The sequence below is a fragment of the Stenella coeruleoalba genome (genome assembly GCF_951394435.1).
Source record: "Stenella coeruleoalba genome assembly, chromosome: 12".
Classification (NCBI taxonomy): domain Eukaryota; kingdom Metazoa; phylum Chordata; class Mammalia; order Artiodactyla; family Delphinidae; genus Stenella; species Stenella coeruleoalba.
Window position 1 is genome coordinate 24,065,896 of NC_137158.1, and position 22,500 is coordinate 24,088,395.

The 22,500-nt window shown below is 43.4% G+C and overlaps 1 protein-coding gene across 4 annotated transcripts in view; it reads left to right on the top strand.

Moving 5' to 3' along the window:
* ANKRD6 (ankyrin repeat domain 6) overlaps positions 1–22,447 on the top strand; it is a 283,459-nt gene extending 261,012 nt beyond the window's left edge. For all 4 annotated transcript variants that reach the window (XM_079938871.1, XM_079938873.1, XM_079938870.1 and 1 more), the window contains 3 exons: positions 19,730–19,843; positions 20,534–20,660; positions 21,830–22,447. In XM_079938871.1, coding sequence (XP_079794997.1) covers positions 19,730–19,843; positions 20,534–20,660; positions 21,830–22,401 — 813 coding nt within the window. In that variant the 3' untranslated portion in view covers positions 22,402–22,447. The remainder of the gene's footprint in view (positions 1–19,729; positions 19,844–20,533; positions 20,661–21,829) is intronic.
* The last annotated feature ends 53 nt before the right edge of the window (positions 22,448–22,500 follow it).

Genomic DNA, 22,500 nt, shown 5'->3' on the forward strand with positions numbered 1-22,500 from the left:
GTACCGATTCGCATTCCCAGCAGTAGTGCAAGAGGGTTCCCTGTTCTCCACACCCTCTCCAGCATTTATTGTTTCTAGACTTTTGGATGATGGCCCTTCTGACTGGTGTGAGATGATACCTCATTGTAGTTTTGAGTTGCATTTCTCTACTGATTAATGATGTTGAGCATTCTTTCATGTGTTTGTTGGCAGTCTGTATATCTTCTTTGGAGAAATGTCTATTTAGGTCTTCTGCCCATTTTTGGATTGGGTCGTTTGTTTTTTTGTTATTGAGCTGCATGAGCTGCTTGTAAATTTTGGAGATGAGTCCTTTGTCCGTTGCTTCATGTGAAGATACTTGCTCCCATTCTGAGGGTTGTCTTTTGGTCTTGTTTATGGTTTCCTTTGCTGTGCAAAAGCTTTGAAGTTTCATTAGGCCCCATTTGTTTATTTTTGTTTTTATTTCCATTTCTCTAGTAGGTGGGTCAGAAGGGATCTTGCTGTGATTGATGTCATAGAGTGTTCTGCCTATGGTTTCCTCTAGGAGTTTGATAGTTTCTGGCCTTACATGTAGGTCTTTAATCCATTTTGAGCTTATTTTTGTGTATGGTGTTAGGGAGCGATCTAATCTCATACTTTTACATGTACCTGTCCAGTTTTCCCAGCACCATTTATTGAAGAGGCTGTCCTTTCTCCACTGTACATTCCTGCCTCCTTTATCAAAGGTAAGGTGACCATATGCGCGTGGGTTTATCTCTGGGCTTTCTATGCTGTTCCTTTGATCTGTGTTTCTGGTTTTGTGCCAGTACCATACTGTAGCTTTGTAGTATAGTCTGAAGTCAGGGAGCCTGACTCCTCCAGCTCCGTTTTTCGTTCTCAAGGTTGCTTTGGCTATTCGGGGTCTTTTGTGTTTCCATACAAATTGTGAGATTTTTTGTTCTAGTTCTGTGAAAAATGCCGGTGGTAGTTTGCTAGGGATTGCACTGGATCTGTAGATTGCTTTGGGTAGTAGAGTCATTTTCACAATGTTGATTCTTCCAATCCAGGAACATGGTGTATCTCTCCATCTATTTGTATCATCTTTAATTTCTTTCACCAGTGTCTTATAATTTTCTGCATACAGGTCTTTTGTCTCCTTAGGTAGGTTTATTCCTAGATATTTTATTCTTTTTGTTGCAGTGGTAAACGGGAGTGTTTCCTTGATTTCACTTTCAGGTTTTTCATCATCAGTGTATAGGAATGCCAGAGATTTCTGTGCATTAATTTTGTATCCTGCTGCTTTACCAAATTCATTGATTAGCTCTAGTAGTCTTCTGGGAGCATCTTTAGGATTCTCTATGTATAGTATGATGTCACGTGCAAACAGTGACAGCTTTACCTCTTCTTTTCCGATTTGTATTCCTTTTAATTCTCCTCTGATTGCTGTGGCTAAAACTTCCAAGACTATGTTGAATAAGAGTGGCGAGAGTGGGCAACCTTTACTTGCTCCTCATCTTAGTGGAAATGGTTTCAGTTTTTCACCACTGAGGACGATGTTGGCTGTGGTTTTGTCATACATGGCCTTTATTATGTTGAGGAAAGTTCCCTCCGTGCCTACCTTCTGCAGGGTTTTTATCATAAATGGGTGTTGAATTTTGTCGAAAGCTTTCTCTGCATCTGTTGACGTGAGCATATGGCTTTTCTCCTTGAGGTTGTTAGTGTGGTGTATCACAGTGATTGATTTGCGTATGTTGAAGAATCCTTGCATTCCTGGAATAAACCCCCCTGGATCATGGTGTATGATCCTCTTAATGTGCTGCTGGATTCTGTTTGCTAGTAGTTTGTTGAGGAGTTTTGCATCTATGTTTATCAGTGATATTGGCCTGTAGTTTTCTTGCTTTGTGACATCTTTGTCTGGTTTTGGTATCAGGGTGATGGTGGCCTCGTAGAATGAGTTTGGGAGTGTTCCTCCCTCTGCTATATTTTGGAAGAGTTTGAGAAGGATAGGTGTTAACTCTTCCCTAAATGTTTGATAGAATTTGCCTGTGAAGCCATCTGGTCCTGGGCTTTTGTTTGTTAGGAAGATTTTTAATCACAGTTTCAATTTCAGTGCTTGTGATCGGGCTGTTCATATTTTCCATTTCTCCCTGTTTCACTCTTGGCAGGTTGTGCATTTCTAAGAATTTGTCCATTTCTTCCAGGTTGTCCATTTTATTGGCATAGAGGTGGTTGTAATCCCTCGTGATCCTGTGTGTATTTCTGCAATATCAGTTGTTACTTCTCCTTTTTCCGTTTTTTTTTTTTTTTTTTGCCTCTTTATTGGAGTATGATTGCTTTATAATGGTGTGTTAGTTTCTGCTTTATAACAAAGTGAATCAGTTATACATATACGTATGTTCCCATATCTCTTCCCTCTTGCGTCTCCCTCCCTCCCACCCTCCCTATCCCAACCCTCTAGGTGGTCACAAAGCCCGGAGCTGATCTCCCTGTGCTACGCGGCTGCTTCCCACTAGCTATCTATTTTACGTTTGGTGGTGTATATATGTCCATGCCACTCTGTCACTTTGTCACAGCTTACTCTTCCCCCTCCCCATATCCTCAAGTCCGTTCTCTAGTAGGTCTGTCTTTATTCCTATCTTGCCCCTAGGTTCTCTATGACATTTTTTTCCTCTTAAATTCCCTACATATGTGTTAGCACATGGCATTTGTCTTTCTCTTTCTGACTTAACTTCACTCTGCGTGACAGACTCTAGGTCCATCCACCTCATTACAAATAGCTCAATTTCGTTTCTTTTTAGGGCTGAGTACTATTCCATTGTATATGTGTGCCACATCTTCTTTATCCATTCATGCGATGATGGACACTTAGGTCGTTTCCATCTCCGGGCTATTGTAAATAGAGCTGCGATGAACATTTTGGTACATGACTCTTTTTGAATTATGGTTTTCTCAGGGTATGTGCCCAGTAGTGGGATTGCTGGGTCATATGGTAGTTCTATTTGTCGTTTTTTAAGGAACCTCCATACTGTTCTCCATAGTGGCTGTACCGATTCGCATTCCCAGCAGTAGTGCAAGAGGGTTCCCTGTTCTCCACACCCTCTCCAGCATTTATTGTTTCTAGATTTTTGGATGATGGCCCTTCTGACTGGTGTGAGATGATACCTCATTGTAGTTTTGAGTTGCATTTCTCTACTGATTAATGATGTTGAGCATTCTTTCATGTGTTTGCTGGCAGTCTGTATATCTTCTTTGGAGAAATGTCTATTTAGGTCTTCTGCCCATTTTTGGATTGGGTCGTTTGTTTTTTTGTTATTGAGCTGCATGAGCTGCTTGTAAATTTTGGAGATGAGTCCTTTGTCCGTTGCTTCATGTGAAGATACTTGCTCCCATTCTGAGGGTTGTCTTTTGGTCTTGTTTATGGTTTCCTTTGCTGTGCAAAAGCTTTGAAGTTTCATTAGGCCCCATTTGTTTATTTTTGTTTTTATTTCCATTTCTCTAGTAGGTGGGTCAGAAGGGATCTTGCTGTGATTGATGTCATAGAGTGTTCTGCCTATGGTTTCCTCTAGGAGTTTGATAGTTTCTGGCCTTACATGTAGGTCTTTAATCCATTTTGAGCTTATTTTTGTGTATGGTGTTAGGGAGCGATCTAATCTCATACTTTTACATGTACCTGTCCAGTTTTCCCAGCACCATTTATTGAAGAGGCTGTCCTTTCTCCACTGTACATTCCTGCCTCCTTTATCAAAGGTAAGGTGACCATATGCGCGTGGGTTTATTTCTGGGCTTTCTATGCTGTTCCTTTGATCTGTGTTTCTGGTTTTGTGCCAGTACCATACTGTAGCTTTGTAGTATAGTCTGAAGTCAGGGAGCCTGACTCCTCCAGCTCCGTTTTTCGTTCTCAAGGTTGCTTTGGCTATTCGGGGTCTTTTGTGTTTCCATACAAATTGTGAGATTTTTTGTTCTAGTTCTGTGAAAAATGCCGGTGGTAGTTTGCTAGGGATTGCACTGGATCTGTAGATTGCTTTGGGTAGTAGAGTCATTTTCACAATGTTGATTCTTCCAATCCAGGAACATGGTGTATCTCTCCATCTATTTGTATCATCTTTAATTTCTTTCACCAGTGTCTTATAATTTTCTGCATACAGGTCTTTTGTCTCCTTAGGTAGGTTTATTCCTAGATATTTTATTCTTTTTGTTGCAGTGGTAAACGGGAGTGTTTCCTTGATTTCACTTTCAGGTTTTTCATCATCGGTGTATAGGAATGCCAGAGATTTCTGTGCATTAATTTTGTATCCTGCTGCTTTACCAAATTCATTGATTAGCTCTAGTAGTCTTCTGGGAGCATCTTTAGGATTCTCTATGTATAGTATGATGTCACGTGCAAACAGTGACAGCTTTACCTCTTCTTTTCCGATTTGTATTCCTTTTAATTCTCCTCTGATTGCTGTGGCTAAAACTTCCAAGACTATGTTGAATAAGAGTGGCGAGAGTGGGCAACCTTTACTTGCTCCTCATCTTAGTGGAAATGGTTTCAGTTTTTCACCACTGAGGACGATGTTGGCTGTGGTTTTGTCATACATGGCCTTTATTATGTTGAGGAAAGTTCCCTCCGTGCCTACCTTCTGCAGGGTTTTTATCATAAATGGGTGTTGAATTTTGTCGAAAGCTTTCTCTGCATCTGTTGACGTGAGCATATGGCTTTTCTCCTTGAGGTTGTTAGTGTGGTGTATCACATTGATTGATTTGCGTATGTTGAAGAATCCTTGCATTCCTGGAATAAACCCCCCTGGATCATGGTGTATGATCCTCTTAATGTGCTGCTGGATTCTGTTTGCTAGTAGTTTGTTGAGGAGTTTTGCATCTATGTTTATCAGTGATATTGGCCTGTAGTTTTCTTGCTTTGTGACATCTTTGTCTGGTTTTGGTATCAGGGTGATGGTGGCCTCGTAGAATGAGTTTGGGAGTGTTCCTCCCTCTGCTATATTTTGGAAGAGTTTGAGAAGGATAGGTGTTAACTCTTCCCTAAATGTTTGATAGAATTTGCCTGTGAAGCCATCTGGTCCTGGGCTTTTGTTTGTTAGGAAGATTTTTAATCACAGTTTCAATTTCAGTGCTTGTGATCGGGCTGTTCATATTTTCCATTTCTCCCTGATTCACTCTTGGCAGGTTGTGCATTTCTAAGAATTTGTCCATTTCTTCCAGGTTGTCCATTTTATTGGCATAGAGGTGGTTGTAATCCCTCGTGATCCTGTGTGTATTTCTGCAATATCAGTTGTTACTTCTCCTTTTTCCGTTTTTTTTTTTTTTTTTGCCTCTTTATTGGAGTATGATTGCTTTATAATGGTGTGTTAGTTTCTGCTTTATAACAAAGTGAATCAGTTATACATATACGTATGTTCCCATATCTCTTCCCTCTTGCGTCTCCCTCCCTCCCACCCTCCCTATCCCAACCCTCTAGGTGGTCACAAAGCCCGGAGCTGATCTCCCTGTGCTACGCGGCTGCTTCCCACTAGCTATCTATTTTACGTTTGGTGGTGTATATATGTCCATGCCACTCTGTCACTTTGTCACAGCTTACTCTTCCCCCTCCCCATATCCTCAAGTCCGTTCTCTAGTAGGTCTGTCTTTATTCCTATCTTGCCCCTAGGTTCTCTATGACATTTTTTTCCTCTTAAATTCCCTACATATGTGTTAGCACATGGCATTTGTCTTTCTCTTTCTGACTTAACTTCACTCTGCGTGACAGACTCTAGGTCCATCCACCTCATTACAAATAGCTCAATTTCGTTTCTTTTTAGGGCTGAGTACTATTCCATTGTATATGTGTGCCACATCTTCTTTATCCATTCATGCGATGATGGACACTTAGGTCGTTTCCATCTCCGGGCTATTGTAAATAGAGCTGCGATGAACATTTTGGTACATGACTCTTTTTGAATTATGGTTTTCTCAGGGTATGTGCCCAGTAGTGGGATTGCTGGGTCATATGGTAGTTCTATTTGTCGTTTTTTAAGGAACCTCCATACTGTTCTCCATAGTGGCTGTACCGATTCGCATTCCCAGCAGTAGTGCAAGAGGGTTCCCTGTTCTCCACACCCTCTCCAGCATTTATTGTTTCTAGATTTTTGGATGATGGCCCTTCTGACTGGTGTGAGATGATACCTCATTGTAGTTTTGAGTTGCATTTCTCTACTGATTAATGATGTTGAGCATTCTTTCATGTGTTTGCTGGCAGTCTGTATATCTTCTTTGGAGAAATGTCTATTTAGGTCTTCTGCCCATTTTTGGATTGGGTCGTTTGTTTTTTTGTTATTGAGCTGCATGAGCTGCTTGTAAATTTTGGAGATGAGTCCTTTGTCCGTTGCTTCATGTGAAGATACTTGCTCCCATTCTGAGGGTTGTCTTTTGGTCTTGTTTATGGTTTCCTTTGCTGTGCAAAAGCTTTGAAGTTTCATTAGGCCCCATTTGTTTATTTTTGTTTTTATTTCCATTTCTCTAGTAGGTGGGTCAGAAGGGATCTTGCTGTGATTGATGTCATAGAGTGTTCTGCCTATGGTTTCCTCTAGGAGTTTGATAGTTTCTGGCCTTACATGTAGGTCTTTAATCCATTTTGAGCTTATTTTTGTGTATGGTGTTAGGGAGCGATCTAATCTCATACTTTTACATGTACCTGTCCAGTTTTCCCAGCACCATTTATTGAAGAGGCTGTCCTTTCTCCACTGTACATTCCTGCCTCCTTTATCAAAGGTAAGGTGACCATATGCGCGTGGGTTTATCTCTGGGCTTTCTATGCTGTTCCTTTGATCTGTGTTTCTGGTTTTGTGCCAGTACCATACTGTAGCTTTGTAGTATAGTCTGAAGTCAGGGAGCCTGACTCCTCCAGCTCCGTTTTTCGTTCTCAAGGTTGCTTTGGCTATTCGGGGTCTTTTGTGTTTCCATACAAATTGTGAGATTTTTTGTTCTAGTTCTGTGAAAAATGCCGGTGGTAGTTTGCTAGGGATTGCACTGGATCTGTAGATTGCTTTGGGTAGTAGAGTCATTTTCACAATGTTGATTCTTCCAATCCAGGAACATGGTGTATCTCTCCATCTATTTGTATCATCTTTAATTTCTTTCACCAGTGTCTTATAATTTTCTGCATACAGGTCTTTTGTCTCCTTAGGTAGGTTTATTCCTAGATATTTTATTCTTTTTGTTGCAGTGGTAAACGGGAGTGTTTCCTTGATTTCACTTTCAGGTTTTTCATCATCGGTGTATAGGAATGCCAGAGATTTCTGTGCATTAATTTTGTATCCTGCTGCTTTACCAAATTCATTGATTAGCTCTAGTAGTCTTCTGGGAGCATCTTTAGGATTCTCTATGTATAGTATGATGTCACGTGCAAACAGTGACAGCTTTACCTCTTCTTTTCCGATTTGTATTCCTTTTAATTCTCCTCTGATTGCTGTGGCTAAAACTTCCAAGACTATGTTGAATAAGAGTGGCGAGAGTGGGCAACCTTTACTTGCTCCTCATCTTAGTGGAAATGGTTTCAGTTTTTCACCACTGAGGACGATGTTGGCTGTGGTTTTGTCATACATGGCCTTTATTATGTTGAGGAAAGTTCCCTCCGTGCCTACCTTCTGCAGGGTTTTTATCATAAATGGGTGTTGAATTTTGTCGAAAGCTTTCTCTGCATCTGTTGACGTGAGCATATGGCTTTTCTCCTTGAGGTTGTTAGTGTGGTGTATCACATTGATTGATTTGCGTATGTTGAAGAATCCTTGCATTCCTGGAATAAACCCCCCTGGATCATGGTGTATGATCCTCTTAATGTGCTGCTGGATTCTGTTTGCTAGTAGTTTGTTGAGGAGTTTTGCATCTATGTTTATCGGTGATATTGGCCTGTAGTTTTCTTGCTTTGTGACATCTTTGTCTGGTTTTGGTATCAGGGTGATGGTGGCCTCGTAGAATGAGTTTGGGAGTGTTCCTCCCTCTGCTATATTTTGGAAGAGTTTGAGAAGGATAGGTGTTAACTCTTCCCTAAATGTTTGATAGAATTTGCCTGTGAAGCCATCTGGTCCTGGGCTTTTGTTTGTTAGGAAGATTTTTAATCACAGTTTCAATTTCAGTGCTTGTGATCGGGCTGTTCATATTTTCCATTTCTCCCTGATTCACTCTTGGCAGGTTGTGCATTTCTAAGAATTTGTCCATTTCTTCCAGGTTGTCCATTTTATTGGCATAGAGGTGATTGTAATCCCTCGTGATCCTGTGTGTATTTCTGCAATATCAGTTGTTACTTCTCCTTTTTCCGTTTTTTTTTTTTTTACCTCTTTATTGGAGTATGATTGCTTTATAATGGTGTGTTAGTTTCTGCTTTATAACAAAGTGAATCAGTTATACATATACGTATGTTCCCATATCTCTTCCCTCTTGCGTCTCCCTCCCTCCCACCCTCCCTATCCCAACCCTCTAGGTGGTCACAAAGCCCGGAGCTGATCTCCCTGTGCTACGCGGCTGCTTCCCACTAGCTATCTATTTTACGTTTGGTGGTGTATATATGTCCATGCCACTCTGTCACTCTGTCACAGCTTACTCTTCCCCCTCCCCATATCCTCAAGTCCGTTCTCTAGTAGGTCTGTCTTTATTCCTATCTTGCCCCTAGGTTCTCTATGACATTTTTTTCCTCTTAAATTCCCTACATATGTGTTAGCACATGGCATTTGTCTTTCTCTTTCTGACTTAACTTCACTCTGCGTGACAGACTCTAGGTCCATCCACCTCATTACAAATAGCTCAATTTCGTTTCTTTTTAGGGCTGAGTACTATTCCATTGTATATGTGTGCCACATCTTCTTTATCCATTCATGCGATGATGGACACTTAGGTCGTTTCCATCTCCGGGCTATTGTAAATAGAGCTGCGATGAACATTTTGGTACATGACTCTTTTTGAATTATGGTTTTCTCAGGGTATGTGCCCAGTAGTGGGATTGCTGGGTCATATGGTAGTTCTATTTGTCGTTTTTTAAGGAACCTCCATACTGTTCTCCATAGTGGCTGTACCGATTCGCATTCCCAGCAGTAGTGCAAGAGGGTTCCCTGTTCTCCACACCCTCTCCAGCATTTATTGTTTCTAGATTTTTGGATGATGGCCCTTCTGACTGGTGTGAGATGATACCTCATTGTAGTTTTGAGTTGCATTTCTCTACTGATTAATGATGTTGAGCATTCTTTCATGTGTTTGCTGGCAGTCTGTATATCTTCTTTGGAGAAATGTCTATTTAGGTCTTCTGCCCATTTTTGGATTGGGTCGTTTGTTTTTTTGTTATTGAGCTGCATGAGCTGCTTGTAAATTTTGGAGATGAGTCCTTTGTCCGTTGCTTCATGTGAAGATACTTGCTCCCATTCTGAGGGTTGTCTTTTGGTCTTGTTTATGGTTTCCTTTGCTGTGCAAAAGCTTTGAAGTTTCATTAGGCCCCATTTGTTTATTTTTGTTTTTATTTCCATTTCTCTAGTAGGTGGGTCAGAAGGGATCTTGCTGTGATTGATGTCATAGAGTGTTCTGCCTATGGTTTCCTCTAGGAGTTTGATAGTTTCTGGCCTTACATGTAGGTCTTTAATCCATTTTGAGCTTATTTTTGTGTATGGTGTTAGGGAGCGATCTAATCTCATACTTTTACATGTACCTGTCCAGTTTTCCCAGCACCATTTATTGAAGAGGCTGTCCTTTCTCCACTGTACATTCCTGCCTCCTTTATCAAAGGTAAGGTGACCATATGCGCGTGGGTTTATCTCTGGGCTTTCTATGCTGTTCCTTTGATCTGTGTTTCTGGTTTTGTGCCAGTACCATACTGTAGCTTTGTAGTATAGTCTGAAGTCAGGGAGCCTGACTCCTCCAGCTCCGTTTTTCGTTCTCAAGGTTGCTTTGGCTATTCGGGGTCTTTTGTGTTTCCATACAAATTGTGAGATTTTTTGTTCTAGTTCTGTGAAAAATGCCGGTGGTAGTTTGCTAGGGATTGCACTGGATCTGTAGATTGCTTTGGGTAGTAGAGTCATTTTCACAATGTTGATTCTTCCAATCCAGGAACATGGTGTATCTCTCCATCTATTTGTATCATCTTTAATTTCTTTCACCAGTGTCTTATAATTTTCTGCATACAGGTCTTTTGTCTCCTTAGGTAGGTTTATTCCTAGATATTTTATTCTTTTTGTTGCAGTGGTAAACGGGAGTGTTTCCTTGATTTCACTTTCAGGTTTTTCATCATCGGTGTATAGGAATGCCAGAGATTTCTGTGCATTAATTTTGTATCCTGCTGCTTTACCAAATTCATTGATTAGCTCTAGTAGTCTTCTGGGAGCATCTTTAGGATTCTCTATGTATAGTATGATGTCACGTGCAAACAGTGACAGCTTTACCTCTTCTTTTCCGATTTGTATTCCTTTTAATTCTCCTCTGATTGCTGTGGCTAAAACTTCCAAGACTATGTTGAATAAGAGTGGCGAGAGTGGGCAACCTTTACTTGCTCCTCATCTTAGTGGAAATGGTTTCAGTTTTTCACCACTGAGGACGATGTTGGCTGTGGTTTTGTCATACATGGCCTTTATTATGTTGAGGAAAGTTCCCTCCGTGCCTACCTTCTGCAGGGTTTTTATCATAAATGGGTGTTGAATTTTGTCGAAAGCTTTCTCTGCATCTGTTGACGTGAGCATATGGCTTTTCTCCTTGAGGTTGTTAGTGTGGTGTATCACATTGATTGATTTGCGTATGTTGAAGAATCCTTGCATTCCTGGAATAAACCCCCCTGGATCATGGTGTATGATCCTCTTAATGTGCTGCTGGATTCTGTTTGCTAGTAGTTTGTTGAGGAGTTTTGCATCTATGTTTATCGGTGATATTGGCCTGTAGTTTTCTTGCTTTGTGACATCTTTGTCTGGTTTTGGTATCAGGGTGATGGTGGCCTCGTAGAATGAGTTTGGGAGTGTTCCTCCCTCTGCTATATTTTGGAAGAGTTTGAGAAGGATAGGTGTTAACTCTTCCCTAAATGTTTGATAGAATTTGCCTGTGAAGCCATCTGGTCCTGGGCTTTTGTTTGTTAGGAAGATTTTTAATCACAGTTTCAATTTCAGTGCTTGTGATCGGGCTGTTCATATTTTCCATTTCTCCCTGATTCACTCTTGGCAGGTTGTGCATTTCTAAGAATTTGTCCATTTCTTCCAGGTTGTCCATTTTATTGGCATAGAGGTGGTTGTAATCCCTCGTGATCCTGTGTGTATTTCTGCAATATCAGTTGTTACTTCTCCTTTTTCCGTTTTTTTTTTTTTTACCTCTTTATTGGAGTATGATTGCTTTATAATGGTGTGTTAGTTTCTGCTTTATAACAAAGTGAATCAGTTATACATATACGTATGTTCCCATATCTCTTCCCTCTTGCGTCTCCCTCCCTCCCACCCTCCCTATCCCAACCCTCTAGGTGGTCACAAAGCCCGGAGCTGATCTCCCTGTGCTACGCGGCTGCTTCCCACTAGCTATCTATTTTACGTTTGGTGGTGTATATATGTCCATGCCACTCTGTCACTCTGTCACAGCTTACTCTTCCCCCTCCCCATATCCTCAAGTCCGTTCTCTAGTAGGTCTGTCTTTATTCCTATCTTGCCCCTAGGTTCTCTATGACATTTTTTTCCTCTTAAATTCCCTACATATGTGTTAGCACATGGCATTTGTCTTTCTCTTTCTGACTTAACTTCACTCTGCGTGACAGACTCTAGGTCCATCCACCTCATTACAAATAGCTCAATTTCGTTTCTTTTTAGGGCTGAGTACTATTCCATTGTATATGTGTGCCACATCTTCTTTATCCATTCATGCGATGATGGACACTTAGGTCGTTTCCATCTCCGGGCTATTGTAAATAGAGCTGCGATGAACATTTTGGTACATGACTCTTTTTGAATTATGGTTTTCTCAGGGTATGTGCCCAGTAGTGGGATTGCTGGGTCATATGGTAGTTCTATTTGTCGTTTTTTAAGGAACCTCCATACTGTTCTCCATAGTGGCTGTACCGATTCGCATTCCCAGCAGTAGTGCAAGAGGGTTCCCTGTTCTCCACACCCTCTCCAGCATTTATTGTTTCTAGATTTTTGGATGATGGCCCTTCTGACTGGTGTGAGATGATACCTCATTGTAGTTTTGAGTTGCATTTCTCTACTGATTAATGATGTTGAGCATTCTTTCATGTGTTTGCTGGCAGTCTGTATATCTTCTTTGGAGAAATGTCTATTTAGGTCTTCTGCCCATTTTTGGATTGGGTCGTTTGTTTTTTTGTTATTGAGCTGCATGAGCTGCTTGTAAATTTTGGAGATGAGTCCTTTGTCCGTTGCTTCATGTGAAGATACTTGCTCCCATTCTGAGGGTTGTCTTTTGGTCTTGTTTATGGTTTCCTTTGCTGTGCAAAAGCTTTGAAGTTTCATTAGGCCCCATTTGTTTATTTTTGTTTTTATTTCCATTTCTCTAGTAGGTGGGTCAGAAGGGATCTTGCTGTGATTGATGTCATAGAGTGTTCTGCCTATGGTTTCCTCTAGGAGTTTGATAGTTTCTGGCCTTACATGTAGGTCTTTAATCCATTTTGAGCTTATTTTTGTGTATGGTGTTAGGGAGCGATCTAATCTCATACTTTTACATGTACCTGTCCAGTTTTCCCAGCACCATTTATTGAAGAGGCTGTCCTTTCTCCACTGTACATTCCTGCCTCCTTTATCAAAGGTAAGGTGACCATATGCGCGTGGGTTTATCTCTGGGCTTTCTATGCTGTTCCTTTGATCTGTGTTTCTGGTTTTGTGCCAGTACCATACTGTAGCTTTGTAGTATAGTCTGAAGTCAGGGAGCCTGACTCCTCCAGCTCCGTTTTTCGTTCTCAAGGTTGCTTTGGCTATTCGGGGTCTTTTGTGTTTCCATACAAATTGTGAGATTTTTTGTTCTAGTTCTGTGAAAAATGCCGGTGGTAGTTTGCTAGGGATTGCACTGGATCTGTAGATTGCTTTGGGTAGTAGAGTCATTTTCACAATGTTGATTCTTCCAATCCAGGAACATGGTGTATCTCTCCATCTATTTGTATCATCTTTAATTTCTTTCACCAGTGTCTTATAATTTTCTGCATACAGGTCTTTTGTCTCCTTAGGTAGGTTTATTCCTAGATATTTTATTCTTTTTGTTGCAGTGGTAAACGGGAGTGTTTCCTTGATTTCACTTTCAGGTTTTTCATCATCAGTGTATAGGAATGCCAGAGATTTCTGTGCATTAATTTTGTATCCTGCTGCTTTACCAAATTCATTGATTAGCTCTAGTAGTCTTCTGGGAGCATCTTCAGGATTCTCTATGTATAGTATGATGTCACGTGCAAACAGTGACAGCTTTACTTCTTCTTTTCCGATTTGTATTCCTTTTAATTGTCCTCTGATTGCTGTGGCTAAAACTTCCAAGACTGTTGAATAAGAGTGGCGAGAGTGGGCAACCTTTACTTGCTCCTCATCTTAGTGGAAATGGTTTCAGTTTTTCACCACTGAGGACGATGTTGGCTGTGGTTTTGTCATACATGGCCTTTATTATGTTTAGGAAAGTGGGATCTAATGATCCCTTCTATAGTATTTTTAATTTATTTATTGTGTTGTTCATCATTGCTTGTTTCATCTTTGGTTCTTCTAGCTCCTTGTTAAATGTTTCTTGCATTTTTTGTATTCTATTTGCAAGATTTTGGATCCTCTTTCCTATCATTATTCTGAATTCTTTTTCAGGTAGACTGCTTATTTCCTCTTCATTTATTAAGTCTGGTGGGGTTTTATCGTGCTCATTCATCTGCTGTGTGTTTCTCTGTCTTTTCATTTTGCTTATCTTACTGTGTTTGGGGTCTCCTTTTTGCTGGCTGCAGGTTCGTAGTTCCTGTTATTTTTGGTGTCTGTCCCCAGTGGCTAAGGTTGGTTCAGTGGGTTGTGTAGGCTTCCTGGTGGAGGCGACTAGTGCCTGTGTTCTGGTGGATAAGGCTGGATGTTGTCTTTCTGGTAGGCAGGTCCATGTCTGTTGGTGTGTTTTGGGGTGTCTGTGGCCTTATTATGATTTTCGGCAGCCTGTCTGTAATGGGTGGGGTTGTGTTCCTGTCTTGCTAGTTGTTTGGCATAGGATGTCCAGCAGTGTAGCTTGCTGGTCATTGAGTGAAGCTGGGTGCTGGTGTTAAGATGGAGATCTCTGGAACATTTTCGCCATTTGATATTACGTGGAGCTGGGAGGTCTCTTGTGTACCAGTGTCCTGAAGTTGGCTCTCCCACCTCAGAGGCACAGCACTGACTCCTGGCTGGAGCACCAAGAGCCTTTCATCCACACGGCTCAGAATAAAAGGGAAATAAAATAGAAAGAAAGAGGATAAAATAAAATAGAGTAAAATAAAATAAAGTTATTAAAATAAAAAATAATTATTAAGAAAAAAGTTTTTAAAAGTTAAAAAAAAACGGGCAGACAGATCCCTGGGACAAATGGTGAAAGTAAAGCTATACAGACAAAATCTCACACAGAAACATACACATACACACTCACAAAAATAGAAAAAGGGGAAAAATAATATATCTTGCCCCCAGAGTCCACCTCCTCAATTTGGGATGATTGGTTGTCTATTCAGGTATTCCACAGATGCAGGTACATCAGTTGATTGTGGAGCTTTAATCCGCTGCTTCTGAGGCTGTTGGGAGAGATTTCCCTTTCTATTCTTTGTTCGCACAGCTTTGGGGGCTCAGCTTTGGATTTGGCCCCGCCTCTGCGTGTAGGTCGCCTGAGGGCGTCTGTTCTTCGCTCAGACAGTACGAGGTTAAAGGAGCAGCTGACTCAGGGGCTCTGGCTCACTCAGGCCGGGTGGAGGGAGGGGTACGGGGTGCGGGGCGAGCCTGCGGCGGCAGAGACCAGCGTGACGTTGCACCAGCCTGAGGTGCGCCGTGCATTCTCCTGGGGAAGTTGCCCCTGGATCCCGGGACCCTGGCAGTGGCGGGCTGCACAGGCTCCCCGGAAGGGGGGTGTGGATAGTGACCTGTGCTCGCACACAGGCTTCTTGGTGGCGGCAGCAGCAGCAGCCTTAGCGTCTCATGCCCGTCTCTGGGGTCCGCGCTTTTAGCTGCGGCTCGCGCCCGTCTCTGGAGCTCTTTTAAGCGGCGCCCTTAATCTCCTCTCCTCGCGCACCAGAAAACAAAGAGCGAAGAAAAAGTCTCTTGCCTCTTCGGCAGCTCCAGACTCCTTCCTGGACTCCCTCCCGGCCAGCCATGCTGCACTAACCCCTTCAGGCTGTGTTTACGCTGCCAACCCCAGTCCTCTCTCTGCGCTCCGACCGAAGCCCGAGCCTCAGCTCCCAGCCCCCGCCCGACCCGGCGGGTGAGCAGACAAGTCTCTCGGGTTGGTGTGTGCAGGTCGGCACCGATCCTCTGTGCGGGAATCTCTATGCTTTGCCCTCCGCACCCCTGTTGCTGTGCTCTCCTCCGTGGCTCCAAATCCTCCCCGCTCCGCCGCTCTCAGTCTCCGCCCGTGAAGGGCCTTCCTAGTGTGTGGAAACCTTTCCTCCTTCACAGCTCCCTCCCACTGGTGCAGGTCCCGTCCCTATTCTTTTGTGTGTTTTTTCTGTTTTATTTCGCCCTACCCAGGTATGTGGGGAGTTTCTTAACTTTTGGGAGGTCTGAGGTCTTCTGCCAGTGTTCAGTAGGTGTTCTGTAGGAGCAGGTCCACGTGTAGATGTATTCCTCCTGATGTATCTGTGAGGATGAGGGTGATCTCCGCGTCTTACTCTTCCGCCATCTTCAACGGACTCGGCAGTCAGTTTCTTTTTTTTTTTTTTTTTTTTTTTTTTTGCTGTACGCGGGCCTCTCACTGTTGTGGCCTCTCCCGTTGCGGAGCACAGGCTCAGCGGCCATGGCTCACGGGCCCAGCCGCTCCGCGGCATGTGGGATTTTCCCGGACCGGGGTACGAACCCGTGTCCCCTGTATCAGCAGGCGGACTCTCAACCGCTGCGCCACCAGGGAAGCCGGCATGCAGATTCTTAACCACTGTACCACCAGGGACGTCTCAAAATGTTTTTTTTTAATAGCTGGTTTTTGTTTTTAATTCCAGCCCAGCATCCAATGAATATTCTGTGCTTTTATGTTATGTGTTAGGTCCCTGTGGTCTCTTTTCATCTAGAGCAGTCCCTGTTTGCTTCTTGAAGTTTCTGTTTTCTTCCATAATATTAACTTTGTAGAGTCCAGGCTATTTGTTTCATAGGATGTTTTGTATTCTGAATTTGATAGTTTCTTCATGGTGTTATTTAACTTCTTTCTCTATCCCTGTATTTCTGAAAGTTAGGTCTAGAGCAGTAATCCTCAAAGTGTCATCCCCAAAGCAGCAGCAGCAGCATCATTTGGGGACTTGTGGGGAAAAAATGCAAGTTTTTGGGCCGCATTACAAATCTACTGAATTTAACTGTGAATAAAACTCGGGGGGGGGGGAGGGCAGGGCCTAGCCACCTGTGTTTTAATAGGACCTCCAGGTGATGCTGGTAAAAACCTAAAGTTTGAGACCAATGGTTAAATATTTTTGGCAAGAATACATCATATTTAACTGTGTAAAGTTCAAATTACATCACATCAGAAGAGATAAATGTCAGGCTGTCTCATTTGGCTAACCTGGTAACCACCACCTCTTTCCATTGTAAAGGTATACTTTCTCTTTGTAATAAATAAGAAATGTGTGACAGATACACGTTTTTAAATGGGAAAGACTTTTAAGAGCTTATAAAATAACACATGTTCATTGGGAAAAACATTCCACATTCCACCTACAGAACTATTTTCATAGTAACACTCCCCAGAGATCCCTTCCATTACTGTGAATTTTCCCATAGGTTTTTTCTTTTATAGATATAACCTTACTAATTTTTCCTTTTAAACAAAAATGGAACTATACTATGCTTTTTCTTGCAGCTTACCTTTTAATTTAGTAGTACATCTTAGACTTGTAGAGCTACGGTGTGCTTTTTAATGGCAGTGTACTGTTTCTATGCAAGGAGATATACACATACTTTTTTTTTTCACATCTTTAGTGGAGTATAATTGCTTTACAATGGTGTGTTAGTTTCTGCTTTATAACAAAGTGAATCAGCTACACATATACATGTATCCCCATATCTCCTCCCTGTTGCGTCTCCCTCCCACCCTCCCTATCCCACCCCTCTAGGGGATCACAAAGCACCGAGCTGACCTCCCTGTGCTATGCGGCTGCTTCCAACTAGCTGTCTATTTTACGTTTGGTATATATGTCCATGCCACTCTCTTACTTCGTCCTAGCTTACCTTCCCCCTCCCCGTGTCCTCAAGGCCCTTCTCTACATCTCCATCTTTATTCCTGTCTGGCCCCTAGGTTCTTCAGAACCATTTTTTTTCTTTAGATTCCATATATATGTGTTAGCATACAGTATTTGTTTTTCTCTTTCTGACTTACTTCACTCTGTATGACAGACTCTAGGTCCATCCACCTCACTACAAATAACTCAATTTCGTTTCCTTTTATGGCTGAGTACTATTCCATTGTATATATGTGCCACATCTTTTTTATCCATTCATCTGTTGATGGACAGTTAGGTTGTTTCCATGTCCTGGCTATTGTAAATAGTGCTGCAATGAACATTTTGGTACATGTCTCATTTTGAATTATGGTTTTCTCAGGGTATATGCCCAGTAGTGGGATTGCTGGGTCATATGGTAATTCTATTTTTAGTTTTTTAAGGAACCTCCATACTGTTCTCCATAGTGGCTGTACCGATTCACATTCCCAGCAACAGTGCAAGAGGAATCCCTTTTCTCCACACCCTCTCCAGCATTTATTATTTGTAGATTTTTTAATGATGGCCATTCTGACTGGTGTGAGGTGGACAGTGAGGTAAAATACCTCATTGTAGTTTTGATTTGTATTTCTCTAATGATTAGTATACACATACTTTTGCTTCCTGCTTTTTTTTTTACTGAATTTTATATCATGAGCACTTTCCCATGTCCTTGGCTTCATAGTATTCCAGCATATTAATACAACATAATGTATTTAAACATTCCTTTTGTTAGACACTGAAGTTGCTTATAGTTTTTCATTCAAATAAATGCTGTGAACATTTATGTGCATAAACCTTTGATTGCATCTGAGTTTATTTGCTCAGAATTAGGATAATTGGGTCCAAAGTTTAGAGTATGTTTAAGGCTCTTGATAAATTTTGGCAAGCTACTTAATTGAAATGTTGTACCAATTTATATCCTACCAGCCGTGTCTGAGCCTCCAACTTCTGCCATCATTAATTTTAGCATTTTTTAAAGTTTTTCCCAATTGATTAAGGACATTTGACTGTTTAATTTTTACTTCCTTGTTTACTGGAGAAATTTTTAAGGTTTGTTATTTGCATTTCATAGAAAACCCATTTTAAAAATCTTTGAGCCATGATAGATTAGTTACGACCGTTTTGTAAGTAAAACGTCACTTCAGCTAGCTCAGGTCCAGAGAGGAATGCATTAGGTGAGTGCTGGGATGTCTCAAGGATCTCTCTTTGGTTCAAAGAAGGTGACAGATTGGGATGTAGAATCTTAGTCCTAATTCCAGATCTCAGGGGAAGGACTCTGGTCCAGCATGAGTCAGGCGCGCATGCCCGGACCTGTCCACCATGCCTCAGGAACACATTCGCGCATCCACTTGGGTGCTCTCGGCCGAGCCATTCGTCCGTGCAGGGGGGGCAGAAGGTGGCGGAAAAGGCCAGCCGTAGAAAGCAGGCAAAGAGCAGTTCACAGAAAAACGTGAGGAACCAAGCAGGAGGTGCTTGCCGTATCTGCAGACCTGCTGCTGCCTTTTTATTATGGACATCTGAGTGTGGAGCATCAGCTGTGTCCCCGACAGGAGACAAAGCTGCCGCTGAGCCCTCCATGGCTGGCTCCCGCTCACAACGGTTCCCTTCTCTGCTTTGGCCCTTGTCAGGCAGTGGGAGTGTGGCCCCATTGGGTGTTAGAGCCCTACAGGAAGTAGGGAGCACAGGGGCACGTGATTGGAAGGTGACAGTCATTTACTCCCTGAAACAGTCCCTTTTTTTGTTTTTTTGCTTGTTTTGGTCATGCGGCTCGTGGTGCCCGACCAGGGATTGAATCCGCACCCTTGGCAGTGAAAGTGAGGAGTCCTAACCATTGAACCGCCAAGTCCCTTGAAGCAATCCCTTTGAACTCTGTCCACAACCTTCTTCACATGTGCTTTGACTACTTTCAGTGAAGGGCCAAGAGGATTTGTTCACTGGGAAAGCTGGATGAAAGCCCTGAGTATTCAGCTTCTTTCATTTCCTCTTGGGCAGCCACTGACATTTAAAAAGGGGAAGGGGGATTAAAAAGACAATTTTTTAATAAGGGGAGCTGGGGTAGCTCCATACTCCTTGACGTAGTTTTTCCTTGCAGTAATAGTCTTGGCAGTAATGTTCTAAGACCCATACAGATTCTTTTTTACCTACCAGGACTGTGTTGGCTCAAGTTGTCTATTTACTGTGTATGTATAGTCTCTTCAACCCCTCTGGACTTTTAAATGAGAAAAAGCAGCTTTGGCCTCCACAAAAGCATGCTCAGGAATTCTGAAAAATCAGTTCCATGAATGCCACGGGAAAAGACTCCGCTGAGGAGTCTTGCTTTGGTACTCCTGAGCCCGCCTCAGGCGTCGAGATGCCAGGTCCCATCCTTAGACCATCTCAGTCACTCGCCCTTCGCCCATTGAATCCTAGATGCGGGTTCTGGACAAGCTGATGGTTGAGCGACTCTCAGCAGAGAGGACGGAGTGCCTGAACCGCCTGCAGCAGCACTCGGACTCAGAGAAGCACGAGGGAGAGAAACGGCAGGTGAAAACCAGGATCTGTCCGTGCTGACCTTGCCACTTGCCACTCTTTTCCCCCCGAGTCAAGGGACTCGGACCCATCACTGAAAACTCCCAGGCCGAGATCCCCTAAAAGCGTTGGCGTCAAAGCGCGTGCCATTTTTATAACCTGAAATGAAGTCAGTAGGAAGGAGCCTGGAGTGTGGTTCCTGTTGGCGCTGAATGTGCTGGCCGGAGGTGGAGGTGGGGCAGTTTGTAGAACGTGCTGGAAAGCCAAGCTCCGCCCTGGATCACTGCTATGTATCGCGCCCCTGCTGGGCCTGCACAAGATTGGGTTCCTGCCCTCGGGCAGTTTGCGGTCCACCCCAGACAGCAGACGTGAAATGAGTACTTGCGAGCATGTGAGTGAGTTCGTGCGCCTGTGCTTGGCGTGGAAGCCGTGGGAAGCTGTGGCTGTTGGCGTCTAAAGAGTCTCTAAGTCGCTTAATGAAGATCATAGTTAGCTATCGGCTTGGGCACTGGGTGAATCCTGGGCTTCAGAGGGCCAACAGAGAAGGCCGTGTGGCCTGTGGGAGGCGGGTAATCCAAAACTTTGGGGCTTGTCCAGAAAAGAGCCTATCACAGTCGAAAAGTCCACATTCTTGAGGTTTTAATTCAGAAGCCATGTATCAAAGTCTCCTGATGATTTGTGTACTAACTTGTGGGGTTTTTTTAGATGTCCTTGGTGGATGAATTAAAAACTTGGTGCATGTTAAAGATTCAGAATCTGGAGCTGAAGCTTTCTGGAGATTCTAGGGCCTCCAGGACTAAATCCACACCATCCACTTGCGAGTCCTCCACAGGTAACCGACACCAACATGCAGAGAGAGCCCTTTCATCCAAAGGTGATGAAACCCCCCGGTCGCGTTCTCTTCTGCATCTGAAGGCAGTCTGTGTGACAGGGCTGCGGGCAACACTGGATTGTAATGTGAACTCTGTAGGGGCAAGGACCATGCTTTGCCCACTACTGTATACACAGTTCCTATACAGCAATAAAGCACTCCTATTCAAGTGTTCAGGAATATTTGAATGAAGGAATAAAAGAATTGTTGATCCGTGATAGCAGTGCAATCTTGATGGTGTCAGAGTTGGACCCCAACGATGAGGGTGAGGAAAGGATGTGTCGTTTCAGAAGGGCACTCGCCCCTGCCCTTGTGACTCTTTCCCTTTCTCGTCCTTGATCAGCCTTTTCTACCTTTGGCCAACTCCGTACAGCCTCATTAAAAAACAGTTCATGTATCAAAGCTGCCCCAGGGGCTGGATAAGAGATGCTTTGAGCCAGAGCATCTTTACATTAGCTACAGTGGCTACACTCAATGATGATCAGTTGAGGAGATTCATAACCTTAGTAATTAGACCTCCATGGGGAGGTTTTGATATGTCACGTGTTTCATGTTACCATAGGCCATCTCTGTATCTGTGGTTTTATCTTCTTTGTGCCCGTAACAGTGGGGAAAATCCTGGGCAAACTTTTCATGCTAGGACTAATTATGGAACTTGTCATGGAGCTCTGGGTATGGGTAATAGGATCGCCTCTCCAAGTGGGAGTTTGGATCAAGGAACTAGTAACCGGGGCTATGGTCTGTAAAGGGCCCGGAAGTTAGAGAATGGGGGTATTGATTCTGATCAGTAAATGCCCAATTCTGTTTTAGGACAAGTAGTGAGATGCGTCATCCTTAGCAATCAGGAAATGGTACCCAGAGCCCTTTACTGTAGGTTGAGACAGGCTAAAGGAAAGGCCAGTAACGTTTTTGGCTTAGATGCCACCAGTGTGTCTAACGCAATATCCCTGAAAGCCCTGACAAGCCAAGATGATAATCAGGGGAGAAGTGGAGGGGAAGGACACAAGTTGCACACGGTGGGTGATGGTTGAGAAGGCTGGTTTACAGGATTCCTGGGACTCTCAAATGCCAGCCCATGTGACTGTATGAACACGGATTCGCTCTCACTTTTGTTTTCCTTCCGAAACCAGGTGTGGATCAGTCAGTGGTGACCGCAGGTCCAGTAGCAGCCTCTGACAGCCCCCCTCAGGTGGTCAGGCCCAAGGAAAAGGCCCTCAGCTCCACAGCCGCCCACAGACTCCAGCAGGAGCTGTCTTCCTTGGACTGTACAGGCTCCCGACTGAGGAGTGTCAAGGTCCAGACAGCCTCGTTACCCTTGAAAGAGGCAGCCAAATGCGACCCGCAGGCTGGGCCCTGTGTTGACAAAGGCACCCAAACCAAGAAGTCTGGGAAAAGTGGGCAGACGAGGCACCGTGGCCAGCAGCCAGCACCCAGCACCACCTGCGGACAGCCGCCACCAGCAGCAGGTGGCGAGCAGACTGCCCCTCATACTCGGGACACCTCCCAAGCACTGGAGCTCACTCAGTATTTCTTTGAGGCTGTTTCCACCCAGATGGAAAAGTGGTATGAAAGGAAGATTGAAGAAGCACGAAGCCAAGCCAGTCAGAAAGCCCAGCAAGACAAGGCCACGCTGGAGGAACACATTAAAAGTTTAGAGGAGGAACTTGCTAAACTAAGGACTAAGGTACACAAGGAAAACTAGGGCCTGGGAAGTGGGACGAGAAAGGATTCCTGGGACTTCCCTGGTGGTCCAGTGGTTGACTGTGCTTCCAGTGCAGGGGGCGGGGGTTCGATCCCTGGT